Source organism: Carassius carassius, chromosome 26, assembly GCF_963082965.1.
Source record: "Carassius carassius chromosome 26, fCarCar2.1, whole genome shotgun sequence".
Taxonomy (NCBI): Eukaryota; Metazoa; Chordata; class Actinopteri; order Cypriniformes; family Cyprinidae; genus Carassius; species Carassius carassius.
Genome location: NC_081780.1, coordinates 16,999,664 through 17,021,614, shown reverse-complemented (window position 1 = coordinate 17,021,614; position 21,951 = coordinate 16,999,664). Strand labels below are relative to the sequence as shown.

At 33.4% G+C, this 21,951-nt stretch overlaps 2 protein-coding genes across 6 annotated transcripts in view; both read right to left on the bottom strand.

Moving 5' to 3' along the window:
- prkcq (protein kinase C, theta) overlaps nt 1-12,138 on the bottom strand; it is a 26,615-nt gene extending 14,477 nt beyond the window's left edge. Inside the window, exons 1-4 of one of the 2 annotated variants that reach the window (XM_059511425.1) lie at nt 12,008-12,120; nt 6,718-6,738; nt 3,997-4,456; nt 992-1,191 (exon numbers count right to left, since the gene is read on the bottom strand). In XM_059511425.1, coding sequence (XP_059367408.1) covers nt 992-1,191; nt 3,997-4,114 — 318 coding nt within the window. In that variant the 5' untranslated portion in view covers nt 4,115-4,456; nt 6,718-6,738; nt 12,008-12,120. Of the gene's footprint in view, nt 1-991; nt 1,192-3,996; nt 4,457-6,717; nt 6,739-12,007 lie in introns of both variants that reach the window. The other variant, XM_059511426.1, reaches the window with a different exon arrangement.
- Nucleotides 12,139-20,420: 8,282 nt separating this feature from the next.
- The window catches only part of LOC132105903 (scm-like with four MBT domains protein 2), a 37,860-nt gene continuing 36,329 nt past the window's right edge, over nt 20,421-21,951 (bottom strand). For all 4 annotated transcript variants that reach the window (XM_059511424.1, XM_059511423.1, XM_059511421.1 and 1 more), the window contains one exon: nt 20,421-21,849. In XM_059511424.1, coding sequence (XP_059367407.1) covers nt 21,709-21,849 — 141 coding nt within the window. In that variant the 3' untranslated portion in view covers nt 20,421-21,708. The remainder of the gene's footprint in view (nt 21,850-21,951) is intronic.

Sequence of the window (21,951 nt, the reverse complement as noted above, 5' to 3'; positions counted from 1 at the left end):
CACAGCATGAGGCTGCTACCAGCACACTTGACTTGTGGGATGCTACTCTGCAGGTGATGGGCAGTGCTTGGTTTCCTTCAAACATTATGCTTGGAAATGAAGTTTATCAGGCCAGATAATCTTGTTTCTCAGCATCTAAGGGTCCTTAAGGTGCTTTTTTGCAAATTCCAAATTCTACCATCATAAAGCCCAGATCTGTGGAGTGTTGCAGCGATGTTTGTCCTTCTTTGGGTTTCTTCCATCTGCAAACATGATCATGGAGATCAACTAGAGTAACCATCAGCTTCTTGGTCAGCAGTCTAGACAAGGCCTTTCTCCACCATTTGCTCAGTTTGACCAGCTCTAGGAAGAGTCCTTGTTGTTTCAAACATCTTCCATTATGGATAATGAAGGTTACATGATTCTTTGAACATTAAATGAAGCAGAATTGTTTTTCTGAACTCTTTCCCACATGTGTGGCTTGACGCAAACCTGTTTCTGAGCTCTACAGGAGGTTGTTTTGACCTCAGGGCTTGGTTTTTGCTCTGATATGCATTTTCAGGTGTTAAGAGATTTAATTAAGACGTGTGCTTTTCCACGCCATACCCATTCAATTGAATTTGCCACAGGTTAAGTGTAGTAACATCTACAAGCAATATGAATGTTCCTAAGCTAAATTTCACAGAGGGTTTGTATGCAATGGAATTATTTGTTTTTTATTTTTTATTTGCAAAGATGTTAAAAACCTATTTTTTGGATTGCCATTATGGTGTATGGAGTGTAGAACAATGTGGGGGGGAAAATAATTTAAAGCCAACTAACATAAGGCAGCAACATTACAAAATGTGAAAAAAAATGAAAGGGTTTTAATACTTTCACAAGGCACTGTATATATTGCATATAAATAGTTTTTTTTTTTTATTACAACAATAACAAAGGTCAAACTGGCTCAATTGTCCTTGAACTGTATATCAGCACTGGTAACACATTTGTTTCCATTTTGCTTCCTCACCCAGATCTCCAGTTTGCCATTCTCTTTCTTACAGCGTGAAGCGAGGGTGTCAAGTTGAACAGTAGCCTCCGTCTTTAGCTCAGCCGTCTTGTCTTTGACCACCACATGCATTACTCGTCCTCTGTGGACATGAGCGTCAAAAGTGCTGCTCCAGGGGGGATACATGGTGGGCCGCTTCTGTTTGTACATCTGACCCTTTTCTGTAGATACACACACAAGTTCAATACAAGTACATCTCTAAATCAGTTCCACACTGCTGACCGTTTGACTGGAGTAAGCTTTAAAAGTATCAGCACAAGTAAATCACTTCATGTGTGTTACAGCATTCGGACTGGATTTACCGGATCTGAAACTAATACTAGTGAAATGGCACAGTGCTCTTTCTGTTTGATAGTAATCTGACAGCCTTTATGGCAGGAAAACAAATATAGAGCCATGCAAATGAAACCATGCGAATTTGGTAGAATGTCAACATTTTCCCTTAGTTAAAGTCAACATGACATTTAAAATCAGGTCAGTTTTTTTCTTAATGCATATTCTTGGTCTTATTGCGCACGAAGCATCAAGGCATGTTTGAAAAACACATTTGTCTTAATAATATTTCATCAAAAGTTTCCTTTTTGCTGACATCATCAAGTCCTCTTATTTTTGTAGCCCCTCCCCTCACCTCCAACCACTTGCTTTCATTCAGTGTATAATGCCTACTTTTCAATAAATGGATACAATGAAGTTTAGGTCTACATTTATTTAAATGAAATAAAATAAAATATATTGTTTCACTTGTTGTTAAAACAGGTTGCGAACTCTTTCATTTAATAATTAAAATTGGACATACAGTTTATCTGACTTATACATAAAAGCAAATAAAGAATCAAATTACTAAAGTAACAATTTCTGCAAAAGTGCATTTGAAATTACCTACTGTATGAATGTTTTTGACAACTGAGCATTTTAAAAACATCATATATTTACATGCACGGATGTCTATTTATTTATTGTTTACAACATTTTTTTCACTTGTTAAAATGGGTCGCAAACACTCATTTAAAGTATAATTTGACATTAAATGCATAAAAAAACTGGACATTTATATGACTCGTTCTTGACAGTGAAGACGATTCAAAAGCGTTTGAGACTGACTTGACACTTTATATTTTGACAGGTATTTGTGGTTGCGGTTGGTTCTAGAGAATGAAACCAAAGGGGTTGCTGGGAAAGCCTTGCGCTCAGTACTGCTTAGTGGCCATGTTTGAGTAATATGCATGTGTGTACAACTGCTTATCATTTCATCTTATCTCATTTAAATCCGCATTTTACCAGCTATGGACATCCGTGCAAGTAAAATATATGGTGCATTAAAAGTTTAAAAAAAAAAAGTGTTTATACGCACTTTACTTTCTTATCAATTTTTTACTAATTGATTCAGTCTAATTATTTGCAGTATAGACGCAGTGAAACATTGCAGTGATTAATTCTCTTAATTAAACTATGTATGATCATTTTAATTGTGTTTTACAATGTTTTAAAACTTTAACGCAGCTGTTCATATTCATTTTATTTGCTTGGAAAAGGATGTCCAGAAGATTGTTTAAAATGTATATAAAGATGGTTATTTGGGTTTGGAACATTACAAGGGTGCGTAAATAATGACGTTTAAATTTTGTGTGAACCATTTCTGTAGAATTTGTAAAGTTTCAGATATACAGTATCTAGAGTAATAAGTATAAAAACATTAATACGTATAAAAACATCTTTGAAAGCATTTTGAATTGTTGAATATTTGGTCGTCAAAAGCTATTAGACGTAATGAAAACATGTTTGTCCATATTTGGCATTTTTCTGTCCTCATAAACTGATGCTGAATAGTCTAATGAAATTATGGAATGTGTGTGTGTGTGATAGACATATAGGCTTGCTTTATGAATCACAACATGAAGAGTATGTTTAACAGGAAAGAAACAGATACCTCCTTTTTACTGATAATGACACTCACGACACACACTTCCCTTCAGGCAAGAATTGACACGAACAAAAAACACAAAACATTCAGTAATAGTAAGTTGTTACCAATTCTGACCTGACACACTTTCACCTACTGAAAACTGTGTAGGTTGATCTTGTGGGCGTTTCTTCCACTATGGGCAATTTCGTCTTTTTACACTTTCAGTAAACAAACTTCATTAACATGAAATTTTCAAATGCTTCTTTAACATTGATATTTAAAAAGTAACACTTTAACACGTGCATCACAAATGTACTGTATTTTATTGATTTATTGTTTTTTCCATTTCCACCACCATCTGAAATCAGCATTCATCATGATTAATTTTTTTGTTGTTGCAGTTATAGAATTTTATGTACAATAGTTTCAATAAATAGTATTTTCAGTCTTTTTGCATAATTTACCAAAATTACAGTTTGATGGCCAACAGAAATATTCTTTTTTTTTCACATTTGCTTTGGTTTTTACTTATTTTTTCTTTGCACATCACATAAATCATATTTAATTATCAAACTCTTCACTAACACTGTTGTCTACTTATAATTAAGTACACTACCTTGGGGAAAAAAATCGTGGCAAAATTGTTGGTTGTTGTGATAATGACACCAGGGTTAAGTTATATTAATTTAGACTATCATAGTTTTAAGTTAAAACTTAATTATTAATTTTTATTAACAGATTCATATTTTTAAAATTAAAAGTGGGACATGGGTAAAACTATAGAAATATAGATACAAATATAGATAAAACTATAAGATGAAATGTACAAATATTAAAATCTATATTTTGTTTTAAATAAAAAAAATAAATACATTTTAAAAAATGGCAAAAAGAAATACTGAATGCATGGTAAAAAGTTTACCGTCATAACAAAAAGTGATGATAAAAATGTAAAAATGCCCATAACAAAAGAAACTACCCCGTGGTGTCTGTTGTTTATCTATGTTTTACACAATTTCATGGTAAACTATCCTCGTATATTTAAAGCAGAAGTATTCCTTACCAGTCTCCACAGCCTCTTTCATGTAGACAGCACAGTATGGATTGAGTACTTCTTCATGGTAGGCAAGCCCAGGGTCCATCTCAAAACTCGAAAAACCAATCCTCAGGAATGGAGACATGACTGTAAACTCCCAGATCCAACAGCAACAGCCTCAGATATACAGTTTCCTGTGAAAGTATGGTGTTTAATTCCACTGTAAGGATCTTCTGTCCAGTGATATACTCCTATTTGGTATTTGTTTTCATATTTGTGATGTCCGATGTATGGGCTTTGAATCTCAAGCGTCTCAGTAGAGGGCCAAGTCTGGAATGGTGGTGTCCTTAGCTCCGTGGTATCCAAATTAATTCTATTTATTTTTTTCAATCGAAGTGTTTACATTTGTCCTTTGCCCATCAGATCCGGCTCTCTTATAGCCACTGTTTTAGAAGGATTGATGTTGGGATGAAGCAGTTTAAACAGTCTACAAAAAAAGAATAAAATATTATAAATTCAAGTATATTAAAGTACATCAATAAAGAAATAAAAACAGCTAATTAATTAAATTTACTAAGATTAATTTAATATAAATATTGTAATGTATAAAAAGTCATAGTATATTATGTACGGTATATTAGCAGTTTTAGCAGGAATAACATTTAATTATTAATTGCGAGCTCTTTATTTAAATTTATTTTTGGTTTAATTTATTTTTATTTGAATATATTTAAATTGTTTTCAATGGTTAAAAATGTTATGACACCAAGTTTTATTTTTCATTTAATAAATACAACTCTAAATCATTCGTCATTGTTAATAAAGTCACATAAACCAAAAGAATGTTTTTGTGGTGATGCCATGGAAGAACCATTTTTGGTTCCCATAAGAACTTTTCAGTTCCTAAAAAAACATTTTGAAAATCTAAAGAACCTTTTTTCGACTATGAAGAACTTGTTCTGCATTTGAAAGGTTCCATGGATGTCAAAGTTCTTCAAAGAACCATTGATGCCAACAAAGAACCTTTATTTTTAAGAGTGTAATAATGATACTGTTCAATTAAACCATTAACTAAAGCCCTGATGAAAAAAGGCATAAACTACCCGGTTGTAAGGATCATTCAGATATGCTCTCTGTTAGTGTTGTCACGGTACCAAAATTTCAGTATTCGGTACCGATACCAGTGAAAATCCACGGTTCTCGGTACCAAAGCAAAACACAAAAATATGCTAATTTAAAAAAAAAACTTTTTAGCACTAAAAATAAAACCAATGCCATTCTTTATACTTATTTACAATTGTGTTTAAAGTTTTTCTACAAGTTATATAATTATGAAAAACAGTAAACAAGTTTCACCCAAATTTTATTTGTCTTTTAATTTATGAAATTTAAACACATTTTATTTCTGGTAAATAAAGGGGATTTTCTATTAAAATTAAAATAAAAAAAATAAAAAAAATGTAAGAAATATTGTGATTTATTTCTTTAAAAAAATAAAGTTTTATACATTTTTTCAACAGTAGTAGCAGTATCACATACATTTTACTAAATAATAGTAATATTTCTAGCACAATGCCTTTATGTAAAAATTAACTTTTAGGCCTAATGAATGCATATTTGTCATTTTAACTGAACTTAAAACTGGTGGTGATGCTTAAGATTTTTTTGGTCATTGATGGTTTCTGTAAAAAAATAGTAATAGATCATATTAATTATTATTCATATTAATTATTATTAAAAGATAATACTACTACTAATTCTACTATCATACTAATGTATATCCAATGCACTATGAATTGATGAGCTGCTGGGTTCATGAATATTAATCACGTTGTCTGCGTTCGGTCAAACTGATTTGCTGAAATCAAAACAGGGACGGTACTAAATCAGCGGCAGCCAATGAAATTGCCATTTGCGCATTAGCTCCGCCCACTACCGGAGAAACCGGTATGTCTTCTGCTTGTTCAAAAATGAATATGAATAATTCTAAATGAACTCCATTACAGGAAAAGACAATAAAGAATAGTTTACATATAGCGTGTCGATTCAGCGTGGTAAGACTCTCGCTCTCTCTCTTTTGCATGTGTGAGAAACTGAAAAGATCGCTTGATGGAGAGAGAACTCTGAAGATCAGATGCTGAAATTAATGCAAGCGTCACGCGCTTCAGTCTATGTAGTAAACAATGCCGCACGTCTCTGCCATTCATTAATTCACACAGAGACACGCAGAACACGGATTCATATTTCAAACAACTTTGCTTTTACAGATAACATTTACACATAACATAACATTTAACATTTACAGATACTGGTCCATATGGAGATTTGATTTGATTAATTTATGCTAACTTTGACAAATTCTATGACTGTCCATATTAAAATGTAAGTTTCATTTTTATGACTGGATTTTGAAATTCCGTCCTCATGACTTCGCGGAAATCATAGCACTGAACCGGGTTTGAACGGGACCTCGGTACTACCGGTACTTAAAGAAACCTGGTACCGTCACATTTACATTTTTTTAGTACCGACTTGGTACCGAAGTACCAGGTCTTTTGACAACACTACTCTCTGTCTAACGGAAACACAGCTAAAGACACGCTTTAACTACTTTCCATACTACACATGCTCTTTAAATTAACATGACACCAATTAACACCAACCAATTTCATAAACTAAGCAGAAAACACACTGACTTGTTAAACAGTTGGACCACAGATCCACAGGAAAAACATAGAGAGTACTTACCAGTTGAAAGCTGTAAGGTAACTGGTGAAGGGAGAGAACCAGAAAGAAAAAACTATTAATAGAAGTGAAATACAAAACTCCCATCCCAACAGCCTGCCGGGATTCACTTCCCTACTGAGTCACATACAGTGCTAAACCACGTCATGGTCACACATTTACACTTTGCTCAGACATGATGTGTGTGTTATAGTGCATCATATTCATGTTACAAAAAAAGAAACTATTTTTATTTTTTTAAATGTGAGTGGCACCAACTCCACGTCACCACTAAGAAATACTGTTAAAAATCATTAACAAAATATTCTATTAAAACACACGTTGTGGTCATACATTTACACTTTGCTCAGACTTAATGTGTATGTTATAGTGCGCAATATTCATGTTACAAAAAAAAAAGATTTTGACTTTTTTTTTTTTTTTTTTAAGAAAATGTGAGTGGCACTAACTCCCCTCCACATGCCACAACTAAGAAATACTGTTAAAAATCATTAACAAAATATTCTGGTTAAGGTCAGACAACAGCATTTGTGGCATAAAGTAAATTAACACATTAAATAATTTAGATTCATTCTTAAAGAAAAATCTAAGTTGCAATGCAAGTGAATAAGGCCAATTTTGGAAGCTTTCAAAAACAAAAATGTGAAAATTTAAGTAAAGCACTTCTGTTAAAACTTCTTGTAAAGTTGTATAGCAGTAAGATGTTGTGTAGGTATAAAGTCATCTTCACTTTAGGTTTTTAGCGTTATTTTGTCGTGCAAATTGAACATAACTTCACACAAAATAGGTTTTAGTAAGCAGTTTTACCACATTAAAATCCTGTACTCAAAATATTAACCGTAAATCATGTAGCTGTACTATTAAAAAAGTGAGCATTCTAATGTTTAAGGACTGGCCCCATTTACTTCCATTGCAAGTGCCTCACAGATTTTTACTTATTAAAAAAAAAAGTATTTACTAGTTAATCAACCATCCCAGATGGTTGCTAGCGTTTGGCTAAGAGTCTCAAATTTTCAGCTGCTTTATCATATCATAATGTAACAACTGTAAGTGATTAACAGATGATTTAAATTATGTGGGGAGTAGGGATGGGACGATAACCGGTTTCATCGATAACTGTGATAAAATGTGCTGAAGGTTAGTAATATCATTTAAAAATGAATTATCATTAAAACCGTGTTTGATTATCGCGGTTTTAATAACTCGCTATTAAATCATGTCCAGCCAGCAACAGTCTGACGCAAGCGCAGCGCACAATGTTTTTTTGTTTTTTTTCGAGAAGGAATGGCGAAAGTCAGTGACTTTTCTATGCTTTTCTATGCTTCTACCCTTTTCATTGTAAGGAAGGAAATGCCACAGAATTTAATCTTTCTTTAAATTAAGTGCATAGAGTTGCTTGTTTTATTAGTTGTTTGTTGATTATTAAATATAAAACTTGCTGAAATGTTTTCAGTGTGAGCATCAACTATTTTTGAACACTTTCATCTCGTTTCAACAAAACCGTGATAATATTGATAATCGTGATAATTTTAGTCACTATAATCGTGATATTAAATTTTCATACCATCCCATCCCTAGTGGGGAGAAAATAAACTAAATTCAAATGTGTAAACAGAAGCTATAAAAATGTAATAATTTAATAAAAATAAAATATTATTGTTATATATAAATTATATATATGTGTGTGTGTGTTATGTATGTATATATATATACATACATATATGTATATATATATATATATACATACATATATATATATATATATATATATATATATATATATATATATATATATATAAAATTAAAAACCAGATTTAGTATGTTATTTCAGTACAACACTAACATACTTTTTTTCTTAACTCAAGTTTCTCAAAACTGGCTTAGAAACTCTCTTTCTTGCTCTAAATATGTTACTGCCAAGTATTTCCTGTCGTTGAGTGACAGCTCAAACCGCACTTCCTGCACATTGAAGGACTGCAGTGCAGATAGCGAGCTGGCCCTCTTACCTGCTTCTGCTACCAGGATAGAGAGACAAGACAAAGAAAGAACACAGCTGGACACAGACAGACACTTTAATGTCATAACTCTATAGTAAGTTTTTAATGGCTCAATGAAGGTGCTATTTCATCAAACAGTGTGCAGGGTCAATACTGACTCTAGAGTCGACACGGTTGAACCATCCCAGCATGTGAAAGCTGCAGGGGTGGAAGAAGTGTGGGATCTAACCACAAACGCCTCCATTGAACTCCCACACACTGGACTGGACCGAAATACAAATACATTTGACCTTTCGCAAGCCACTCTGGAGGTTAGACTCATGAGGCTTGTTAAAGGAATAGTCCATGTTCAACACTTAAGACTCTGTGGCTCAGTCACCACAGAAAATCATGTGTTTACATGAATCAACACACAGTGGAAGTCAGCAGGCAATGTAAACCTTGAAGTGTTTATAAGTAGAGGTGTAAAGCACTTGTAATACAAAAACGAAAGAATGTTTTTTGAGATTGTCTTTTTGCGATGGCACTACTTTTCTTCTCTCCTTCTCTTCTCTTTAAACAGTTTAAAGATAGTCCCATCACGTCTTTTTCTGGTATCCTTGGGCGTGTGTTTTTGTTAGTGTATCGTTGTAGACCCTTTTAGGTTTTAATGTTGCATAATATGAAACTGTTTTTCCATTGATACCAGACATACTCATTTATTTTGAATGCATCTTTTAATTTTGCATTTATCAAGTTCAACATCAAAAGTTAATTTTTATTTGTATTTTTATTAAATTATTTAATTAAACAAGTTACATTACCATAATATATATATATATATATATCTCATAGACCGTATATATGCGTCTATATTTTCATATGCAAGATTAATTCATGCTTTTAAGAAATTAATACTACAATTAATCATATTCACATTTAATTGATCAAAAGTAAGAGTAAATTATCATATTACAAAAGATGATGATAATAATAAATGTTTCTTGATCGCCAAATCAACATATCAGAATGATTTCTGAAGGATCATGTGACGCTAAAAAGTGGAGTAATGATGCTGAAAATTCAGCTTTGCCATCACCGATAAAAATGACAAATTTTTAAAAAGAAAACCATAATTGTAAATTGTAATATTTTACAGTATTAATGTTAATAAAATAAATTCACTGTTTTTGTTTACGATCACATAAGAGTCTTCTGTAAGAAAAAAAAACATTAAATGAAAAAAAATATTTTGAATGTTAATGTAGATCTAAACTAAATTAGGATATTACTGTTAAAAATATAACCGAGACTGATGACAACGTCTAATGCTTGATAAATGTTTTGAGTTAATATTTAACAGTTATACATTCAAAAGCAGAACTAGAGTGTTGTGCATTTCTATCTGCGAGGTAAAGGCAAAAACATGCATTTTCTATAAACAAACAGAAGAGGAAGTGTTTTTTTTTCACAATCAAGGCTTTAGCACTATATATTGTATGGTGTCTTATTGCGAATGTGCTAAAAACCAGATCTACATCTAGATAGCATCTTACACAACCGCGCCATTGTTCCACTGCCTTTTAAACCCCAAAAAAGTAAAGTCACTACTAAAAAGGATGAAAAACTGAAAAACGAGCATAATCGCATGGTTTTTTTTTTCAAGGCCAAAACATGTCATTCAAAACACTTGTGCTTTAATTCAGTTATTTGCTGTTATTGATGATGGTATTGAGTAATTCAGCTATTCCTGCACATGTTGGTTCATCGTAGTTTTTTTAACCCAAAGTTTTCTACCACGAGGCAGTTGAAATAACACAACACACTCCTCAAACCATACGTGTTTTAGGTTTAGCACCACATTATCCTTTGTAAAGAAGTCAACATATAACCACTGAGCAGTACAACTTTCAGCCACATCTCTTTTTTGTTTTTAAATAAACCTTTGATTAACATCAATAAAAATAGGAAGTATCGTGACAAGCTTTCCAGTTTGATAATTAGCTTTGATTAAAGCCACTTCAGCTTCAGTACAATATACAACTGAGTATATTCTAAAATGCAATATAGGAAAAACACATAAATGTCCTGGTTAAAAAAATGTCTTGGAAACAACTGCAGTAAGTAATTTTAACTTGAATCACGTAACACTTACACGATTTTGTGCCCTTGGTTAAAATGTGGTTGGAAATAGCACTCTGATGTGAGTAAGATGTTCCAGTGCCCGACATTTGCAGTTCCTCTTATTCACACCACAGAAGGTAGTATGTTCATGTTTTTGGGGTTATTTGATTTTTTTATTATAATTTTTTTTAGATAACCTTATTCCCAAGCATGTGTTTTTAATATAGATGGTGGATCAATTGCATACAATTGTGTCTGCGAACATCACACACTGAACTCCAGACACATAAAGCACCTTTTAAATCATAATTCTTCAGAAAAGGGGATTCTTTGGCAATAATAGTGTGATTAACCAGCAGCTTTTGTCAAATTATTGACTGAAAGGGGACAGAAGGGATGTTTTGATGTGATGCACAATGTCAACATCAGTAAGTAACATCATTTCATCAACTCATTTTGTCTTATTTTTGGAGAAACATCGCAGTCAACATTGATACTTGGTATACTTTAAACACACTGTAACACAATGCTTTGAAAGAGCAGCATTTGAGATCATTTGAAACCTATACAAGGGCTGCATTCACCACTTTGGTAAAACTAAAGCCACTACAGTTCAGCAGGTTTTAACTGACTTAAAATAGACCAATTAAGGCAAAAAAGTGCTTAAATACTGGATAAACAAGCTCTAAATCCTTCTAAAGAAAACTACAATTCAGGCTTATGCTTCCAATTGCACCAAAACATCGTGATCCCCAGCTTTTGCCACACTTGTGTGGGCATTGTAACACAAAACAGTGTGAAAACATGTTTTCTGAAAACTGAAAAAAAAAAAAAAAGCTTGATACATCCCACACATGTTGTTTTCCTTAAAATATAGGGTGGCGTTTTTTTTTTAAAAGAGCAGGTTCTCAGATGCTAGGTTTTACTTCTACACTGTTTTCTTCTACGTTTTGTGGTTTCCTGCAACTGCTACAAGAACAACTGCAATAGCAAAGCCAACTGGATAAGTTTGCATAATGTATGCGAAGATTTAGCCTACATCTTATTAGTGAAGTTCTAGACAGACATCAACCGTTACATCAGCAACACGGACAGACAACCTGTCTCTTTTTTTATTTTTAGAGTTAAACCAAGCTTGAATTGAATTTGAAGGTTTATGTATAACGTATACAGAGTATAAAAACAGCACTTACCGAGTGCAGCTCAAATGAAGGCAGCAGTTCAGTACAGTAGTCTACTCTGAAAATAAGAAGAACGCCTGCTGATGGAACTTCTGTAGACCTGCGCGCACGTGACGCGCGCGCGCATCACACCTCTCACACACACTGAAGGAAGCAGAAAGAAATGATGTGCGGTTTGCAGAATTGTACACTCTTCGCTGCGAGAATATAGGTCGTTGACTTTTATTGTATAGCATTGCTCAAAGTTCGTCTGTTTAATTCTATGACATTAAATCGAGGGATTTCTGTCCAAAGATATCAATTTATTGCATACGAATTGTTTCGTACCCTTTTTTATTCATTTGTATTTTTGTTTATTTACTAATCTGTCTATTTTAAGAAGCAGGGTTGACCAATTCTACGATGTTTACAATAGTCCGTGGCGCTTTCTGTCAACGATGTCCGAGTCATTATTTTTTAATCAAATCTTTTTAATGAATGAGTCAAACGGTTCAGTCGTTTGAACGACTCACTCACAAAGGGACTCGTTTAAGTTCATAAATCCACTGAAATAAGACGTTACAAAAATGTATTTTACAGAAATATGACAAATCCATTTTTGAAGACACAGGCACTGGCAATAGGCTAGTTGTTATATTTCCGAGATGTATTATTATTATTTTTTAAGTCTGCTAATAACATGTAGCCTATTAAATTGCAGCTGACTGTTTGTAAAAGCAACTCTGTTTTTATTTATTTATTTTTTTTTTTTTTTTTTTTTAAGTATGTAGGCCTACACTCTCAGAAATAAAGTTACAAAAGCTGTAACCGGTGCGGCTCCTTCTCAAAACCTACACTTTTGCACCAATTATGTACTAATACGTATCTTGGATGTAATAAAAGCGACTCTTGTACAAGCAGGTAACCCCAGTGACAGCTTTTGTACCTTTATTTCTTTGAGTGTAGGATTTCCAGCACAAAACATGGGGTCAGTTAAACTGTCAGAACAGGAGGGTTTTTAAACCGGTTCTTTGAAACCAAACGATTCAGTAAAATGAATCAGACGTCCCATCTGCAGCAGATAACTGTTCTGCCAGCAGGCGGCGCTAAATCATAAAAAGCGACACCTAGATCATCAGAAAGACATACATGGAAACAGTTTCTCTTTCTGAATATATTGATTGATTGATTGAATATTGATGGATCAACATGAGTGAAACAAATTAGCCTAAATATGAGCCAATAGTGATATGGAACAATTTATCAACATGTGCATGCTTTCATATATATATATATATATATATATATATATATATATATATATATATATATATATATATATATATTATTTTGCCAAGACATGTTCTTGGATCAACATGTTCTGATGATCCTGGATCAACTTTATTGTCCAAAAATACAGACTTAACCCAATCCCTACCCCTAAACCTAACCTTACCTATAGTTTATTCTTAAAATCAGCGGGAAATGATAGCTGATTAACAAGGGTGTAGAAGCACCTAACTCTGATTGTAAGCCTAAAACAGATATTTCCTGAAAAGTTATCCCTCAATTCTGATTGGTTGAATGGAATGATGTTCCTCGATCAACAAGGATGTTGATCCAGGAACATGTTGCACTTGGTGAAATCAGGTTCGCCATATAGATATAACTCAGAAAGTATGCACATAATGTACCAATCTTTTGTTATTTTAGTCACTTTCTTTTCTTTTCTTTTTTTTCTTTTCTTTTCAAAGTACATTATTTAATGTTCATTCCAACATTCTACAAAAGCCAACAGATAAATCAGCTCTCTATCATCATGGTGTGTAAATATACTGTGTTGCTTATAAAGTAGTTGTAAACATATAATAAAGTATGCATAGGCCACCAGCTACTTCAGAACTAGTTGAGCAGCTGCTGATGCAGTCTTTTGTGGTCAGCACAGGAATGAAAATCTGATGAATGGTTGAGAGGTTTTTTAATATTTCACCCTTTGTTTTGGGAAAGTAAGTGAGTGTGGCCTTAATGAAGGAGCGATGGATTGGATGGGGAGGTGGAGATATGGGGGGATGGGACGCAGAGGAAGAGAATCGTAATTGTTGCGTTGCATCAGGGAACGTGCCTTCTCTCTATATTTCTGTTGCTATGGAAACCTGTGAGGGAGCTAATGGATGTCTGGGAGACCCCCAGCGAATGTCCTCCACACACACACACACACACACACACACACACACACACACACGGCTGAATAATTTAATTTTAATTATTTGAATGGAATCCAAAGCTCTCAAAGAAGCGACCGCTGTTTCTGTGATTTCAGATTTATGATAAAATCCCACAGATTGCCAAAAGCCCAACTAAATCTCAGTGTGCAGCTAATTAATACAAGCTCTAGGGAAAATAACGCATCTCTCATTTTAGCTATTGAGATTGTGATTTATACCAATTAATATGAAAGAAGGAAATACCGACTGTTAAACAGGATGACTCCAACTGACTTTGATTGCTAACATCTGTTTTCCTTTCTCTGATGTAACAGATCAAATGTGAAAATCTAACTATTTACGCTGGTTATACTGCATCGATACTTACAATCATATTTCATAAACTGAAATATTTATGTATATATATATATATATATATATATATATATATATATATATATACACACAATAGATAAATAGATAGAGAGATATGTATTCTTAGTGCTGTCAAACGATTAATCGCAATTAATCGCATCCAAATAAGTTTTTGTTTACATAATATATGTGTGTGTTCTGTGTACACATTAATTGTGAATATAAATACACACACATTGTATACACACATATTCTACACTATATATTTAAGAAAGATTTTACGTAATTTAACTTAAGTATACATGCAGGAAATTTTATAACACAAAATACTACTGAAAACAAGATATTATATATTTATTGTATACATTATTGAAACATTTATTCATATAAACATAAAAGTTGCAATTGGGTCAATCGAAGACTGCCTTTTAAATAAAGTGTTTGTTAGAAATAAGTCTTTTCACATATATGTGTGTGCTCCTGCTTTTATAGTTCTGGAGCCTCATCTCAGGAAAAGTGTCTTTGCTGTTGAGAAAAACTAATTAGATGCATCGCAGAACCCAAAAGCATAGCCACGCCATCTGCGCCAACAAAAGCAAGTTGTTAACTTGTGTATTGTCTTGACTTACTTTAAGTGCTGAATAAAATAGTTCAATTGAAACTATTTTTAAAAAGCAGAAAGGATGCACCTGTTATTGAAAGCATGCATTTCAACTGGTGGTATAGAAAACAAACGTGTCAGTACATAAATGTGCCGTAATTCCTGTTCAGGCTTAAGGGAAATGAGAAGCAAACACTTTCTCTATTATTGCTTTTGTCATTTTTACAGGAAGATTGAATGAAAATGAAACGGTTTTCTCAAAACCAGCTCTGTTTATGCAGCTCGCATGCTGAGATTGTACTGAGTCATTCACAGTGAATACAAATGAAAGTACAACACACACATACACAAACAAACACTCACACACAGATTCTTCAAATGCCCCATGCAGTGAAAGATCCAGCCGCGTGACTGAATTGGCTGTTGAGGGAAACTGTGCAAAAATATTTATGATGCCAGTGATACATTATGACAGCTTCCAGGAAAACATAAATCTGCGCATGGTTCATTTAGATGAAAACTTGTCTTGTTTTTTTTAAACCCGATCATCACGTCCATGTGTGGCATGAATTTATTTTCACTTTTACAGCGCTTTTCCAAAACACTCCTCCATGACTAGCAGACAGGAAATGATGCGTTGTGTTTTTGTACAGACTGAGAATGTCACTGAATATGACAAACAAGCACAAAAATACAAATCAGTAATGTAAAAATCACCCTATACATGCCATCGCCAGTGTAATCTCACGTACATTTAGAAATAGTTTTCTCATTTGATGTCATTAGATTAAAATTGGCAAAAATGGAGAATCTTATTTTTGAAGAATTTGATTTCGCTTTTATTTCTTATTATCAGTGTTGTGCCAAGTTTGTCTTTAATGACCCTAACTGTTGGTTGGCATGTATCTTCTAATGGAGAATTGACTTAAATTGAACTCAAAAGACTCAGTTAAACGATTCAAATCAATGTTGAAATCCATTTTTGCCTTAATTTTTTCTTAAAGCATAGAACACAAAAAGAATTTATACAACATGCAAAAAAAAAAAAAAAGTCCCTATCAATTGTATTGTATGGAAAAGAGCAGCATGAACATTCTTGTAAATCACTCAAATATGTTTACATCAAATATATTGTTAATAATAATAAAATTAATGATAAATTTACATTTTCTAGCGTTTACATTTTAGGGCGAACTATATTTAAAAGTTGTGTGTCTTTTCGGGTGGTTGTCTTTTAGAAATGCCTGATAATTTTTGCCTGATTATCGTGACATCTTTAAATTTTTAAAACCTTGTCTGCAAAAAGAATTGCATATATATTAGCATATAAAACAATTTATTCTATACTGAAAAGATTCCTCTGAAAATATACACACATCTATTGCGCAGCTCTCCTTTGAGATGTATATACAGTAGATGGAAGCTTGATGAATATTCATGTTTGATCGGGTCGATATATATATATATATATATATATATATATATATATATATATATACACACACACATACACACCTAACAGGCAAACACACAGCTACAAGGTAGCAGCAGAGTCAGTGGAGTTTTGCTTGATTCTTTTTCCTTGATGAGTCATTTCACACAATGTCAAGATAACAGTATGACTAATAATAATCATGCCTTTGCATTTTACAACCAGATACAAAGAACCCGTGCATATTTGAATGCATGTTTTTTTCCATGCATATGTTATTGCAGAACAACACTGAGGGTCATTTCAGAGAAATGCGATGTAAAGCTGACCTAGAAGCAGCAACTAAAACTATACAAAAATTTAAGTATGTCCTATGTTTTTTTTTTTTTTTTTTTTTTTGCAACCACTCAGAGCACTTTGGAAATCAATCAATTTGTGATTACAAGCTTTTTATTCGATTTCGATGCATTCAATGTGCTTGCACATAAAAGAGCTCACACAGCATAGTGTTTAGGACTGATTCAAACCAGTATTAAATGGTTCATGAATCAGATTACACTTGTTGTATTGTCCATCTTATTGCATGCAGCCTGTCAGGAAAACATACAAAAAAAAAAATATACACTGTTAAAATTTTATTATCAATAAGTCATGACAACATATGTTTTTACACTAATACATCAAAAGAAGTTAAGCAATTTTCAACTTTTTAAAATAAGTTATACAAGATTAAACTCATGTTTTTAATTTGAAATGACTTATACAGCTAAGCTGAGGCAAATAAAATTTAAGGCAACAACTTTTTACAGTGTAGAATATGCTTTTACATTTTATACAGACTGTGACCTTCTAACTTGGTACATTGCAAAATATTAATGTTAAAATTAACAAAGTCCTATGCAGCAGAATAAAGTGACATTTACAGGACAGGAATCGCAGTACAAATGTTTTCACATACAAGTAAAAATAGTCTAAGATGACAATCACAATTAATGTAAAAAACAAAAAAACTAAATTTTACATGAGATGTTTTACATTTTATGAAGAAATGAACAATTTCTTATTTTAATTAAGCTACTAAATAATCTAACAAGTTGGCAACTTTGTATTAATTCAATAATTACAAATTGCCATAAGTGTGTGTTGAGATAATCATGTCAGTTTATTGGAAGAAGGTGCCACAACAGAATTTCAGAAAGTATGTATTATCAGTACAATAAACAGGCAAAATATGAAATGCTCGTGAAGTGCTTGCCGTGTCAAAGCAGGTGTGTGTTTTTGTTGCACCTTTCATCTTCACTGCGGTGAAACAAGTAGAGAGAAACTGTCGTCCTTTCAAGCTGGGTCTTGATTTCCGATTGCATGCAAAATGTGCAAATCTAAAAGGAAGTTTATTTCAAAGGAGATACAGCAGCCAACAATTCAAAACTGGCCCCTGTCACCCCCCTTAAAGGTCCTACGTGACCCAGTTTCAGGTGTGTTTTAGTATGAGAATGAGCTTTGTGGTTAACCCATGCTAGCAGCGTTTTTCTTTTTTTTACTCGAACAGGCACATATACAGAGTCACATTTTCTGCCAGTCCCTGATATTATCTACAGAGTCATGCTCATAAGTCAGCAATGCTCTGCCACTAACAATAATTTCGTGATTTTCAATATTGGATGCTACTTGGCATGTAAGCTTTAAGGATTGAGTTTACAGAACAGATGAAAAATATGTCAAGTGTGATTTTACGGCACAGTTGTACAGCTTCTACATTATGTTTGATGCTCCTTTTGTAGATTACATGCATACTTTCTGCAGAATTTAAACCTACAGTGTGTACATACAATTCACTGCAGTTTCTAGCTGAAATCAGGGTTCCCACTGGTCCCTGAAATCCTTGAAAGTTTGTGCTTGAATCCTTGAAACTAAGTCCCTGTAGAAAAAAAACCCTGTAACAATGTATCTTACAAGGTAACACAATATAACCTTGCTCTCACTTGAAATGCGTCTCCAAATTAAGTCCTTAAATTTGAGGGATCTGGAAAGTCTTTGAAAGGTCCTTGAATATGAAGTTAATCAAGGTGTGGGAACCCTGTGAAATAAACACTGGTGGCAGTAACACACCAATAACTTTTATTCCTTTTCAAACACATTATGATTATAAACTTGCTCGATAGCTCACCTGGTAGATGTGTCCCATAAAGCAAGAGTGACAATTAAAGAGCTCAAAGACTTGTAGAATAGCATGGTTACTTTAGCAAATGCATTTTTGTTTTGTTATTACTATTGGTTAGTAGATAGACAGACAGTGAGACAGAGAGATAGTCAGACAGATAGATTTTTTAATTACTTACGAAACATACAGTACTACTGAGAAACATACAGTAAAAATATAGAACTAATGTTTATAGTATACTTCACATCTTATCATAAATTTTATGATAATTCTTTTCATAGTTCGTTCTGAGATCTTGAACATTTGACTACAGACTTTCTAAAGGATTATTAAAGTGTTTTTTTTTTTTTTTTTTGAAGACACCTTTTTTTCCCTCAGGAGAAATATCTAAAGTGTTGGGAACTTAACCAAAAGTCTTAATTTGTTTCCCGTTTTAATGACATTGACATTTTTTCACATTCAGGCATGCTGTCTTTGAAATCTTGCTCAATGAAATTCAAGTGGGCTCCTCAACCATGAGAAACATATCTCGATTATGGTCAGACGCATCACTGGTGAAGCCGAGGAGCATACCTTTGAAATTATGTTGCCTGGCAACCACGAGAAGTGGCAAAATAATCCTACAAATAGGTTCTCAGTCAGACTCAATAGAAAACATTTAATGGTTATAATGTCACACTTCATCAAAAATATATAAAACAATAATTATTTACAAAGTGCAATAAATGATTGATTTGTTTGTTCTCACTTACATCACTATTGCATTTTAGATTCCATAATTGATTGCTATTTTCCTGTTTTTCACTGTGAAGCTGCTTTGACACAGTCTGTGTAAAATGCCATAGAACTAAAGGTGAAAAATAGAAATGAAATGTAAACTTTTATTATCTTTAGTAATTCTCATGAATGAGTCCATCTTAGAAAGGTACTTTATTTATGCAGATGCTGATTGGCCAATGCAAAGTATCCTGTAGCGTTGTACAAACTTAATATGCATACATTATATAACAAACCGTATTGCTCAGGTGGCTAATAGAAGTACAATCAAATGTCTGTGCCAAACAAAAGCCTTCTTTGTAAAATTTGAGAAATGTTCATATAAAAAAAACCCTCTAATGGTTATGTAATATCACCATGTTTTAGCCTTGACCAACAGCTGAGTGTGTGTGAGTGGGTTGTGCTCTAAATAGCTTGCATTACATTGCCTAATGTTTCCTGGAAATTATGTTAATTTTTGGGTGAGGAAGTTCACATTTGTTCAAATTCTCTGGAAAACATGAGTATAAACTATGTAAGCTGCTATTTTTAATATTAAGGGAATGCTCCGGGTTAAATACAAAATCTATGAAGGGTATCTGTGACACGGCCCTCAGTTTAAAAACGTACAGTAATGCATTTGCAATTAAATATATGGCACTTAAATATACATTAAAATACACTTCTGCTTTAGCAACAGTTATCAAACATTATACATAAGACTAGTATGATAAAAAGATTTAAAACCTCTTAGAATGTCGTTTTGAAAGTGCACTCTATGCCATTTTTGTGTGCATTTACAAATTAAGTCAAACTAATGGACCGCTGGAGCATGTTATATTTTCTGGTCTTTCAAACATTGCCAGTTTTGAATCATTAAACATTGGAAATGAATCAAATGATGACCGAAGACAGTATTTCAACAGCAGTTAATCCAATTTTAATACATTATACTTGTGATCAAGGTGTCGTACAATGGAGAAGTAAAAAATATATCACTATGAAACTCATTACAAACAAAAAATATATATAGAAAACATATCCAGTTTTGCATAGATCAAAAATTACATTTACATAAAATATAGATAGGCCATGACAAAAGGCAGCTCCTCAAAAAAATGTACTTGCCCTTGTATTGTAAAGAGAAACAAACGATGCGTTTTGGGAAAAACAAATGCGTGTAGAGTTATGTATTTACGTGTGAATGCACATTTCAGCACACTCACACAACATATAACCACTCACACAATAAGTTTATACCAAATATCAGTCTCGATAATAATAATATCCCCTAATTCATAATGGCCAAGTTGGCAAATCTCGATTTTTCAGGTGTTAAATCACCACTAACCTCCAAACAAACGTTTTAAAAATAGTTTATCGGAAAAAAAAATAAATACTACAAATATATTAGTCCACTTCCGAAGTTAAAACTTCAAATTTAATTCGCCATTATAAATATAATTTGGTCTTTAAAGACGAATCAAATTTCAGATAGTTCTGCAGTGAATTCAGGGTCAGGGGTTGGAGGTTTTTCACAGTTGAACTTCCTTTTAGTTTAGACACGTACTTATTCCCACCGAGGATGTCTTCATTCTAGAAACGTTGTTTTTGAAACATCTGGTACTCCAACCAAACCTAAACTTGCCATCGGTTGTTTGGTTTGTCTTCACCACACTGCTGAAAAAACTGCGCTCTTAAAAAATAAAGGTTCTTTATTGGCAACAATGGTTCCTTGAAGAACCTTTAACATCCTTGGAATCTTTCAATTCCACAAAATGTTCTTAATAGTTGAAAACGGTTAAAGAACTGTTCACTGAAAGATTCTTTGGGGAACCAAAAATGGTTTTTCTATGGCGTCACTGGTAAAATCACCTTTATTTTTAAGAGTGGAAGGTTGTTTAGGCTATTTTGGTGGCTTTGAAGGTATTTGGTACTTGATTTGGTTAAATCCTCCAAAGGCCAGTTCGACTAGGCTGGGAGTCCAGGTAGACCAGCTCAAACCAGCCAAAACCAGCAACCTTCAGTGGTTTTCTTTAGCAGGGAAAGCAGAAATGATGTCTTATTCCATGACTAAGTCTCATATTGAAAAAATCCATTCGGTATGAGGCAACCTGAGGTTTCCTGACGGATGGAATGACTCTTTACATCCCCTGAGCACAATACATAGGTGTCTGTTGATTTGTGTCCGCCAAGAAGGTTAGCCTAGTTAGCGAACTGGGAGTAGAAGGCCACTTTGACTCGCTCGATCTGATGACAGAGTTTGATGGCGGGGCCGAGCTTTAGGTCCATGCATTCTTGGACTGTAGGAAGGGTCAGCAGCAACAGGGCCTGTCCATCAATGTCCTTGAGAAGAAAAAAGGTGTATGGGTTAGCGCAAATATTTGATTTTGTTTTACTGGTTTTGCTTGTTTTTGTTAGTTTCAGTTTTGCACACCCTGAGAGCAA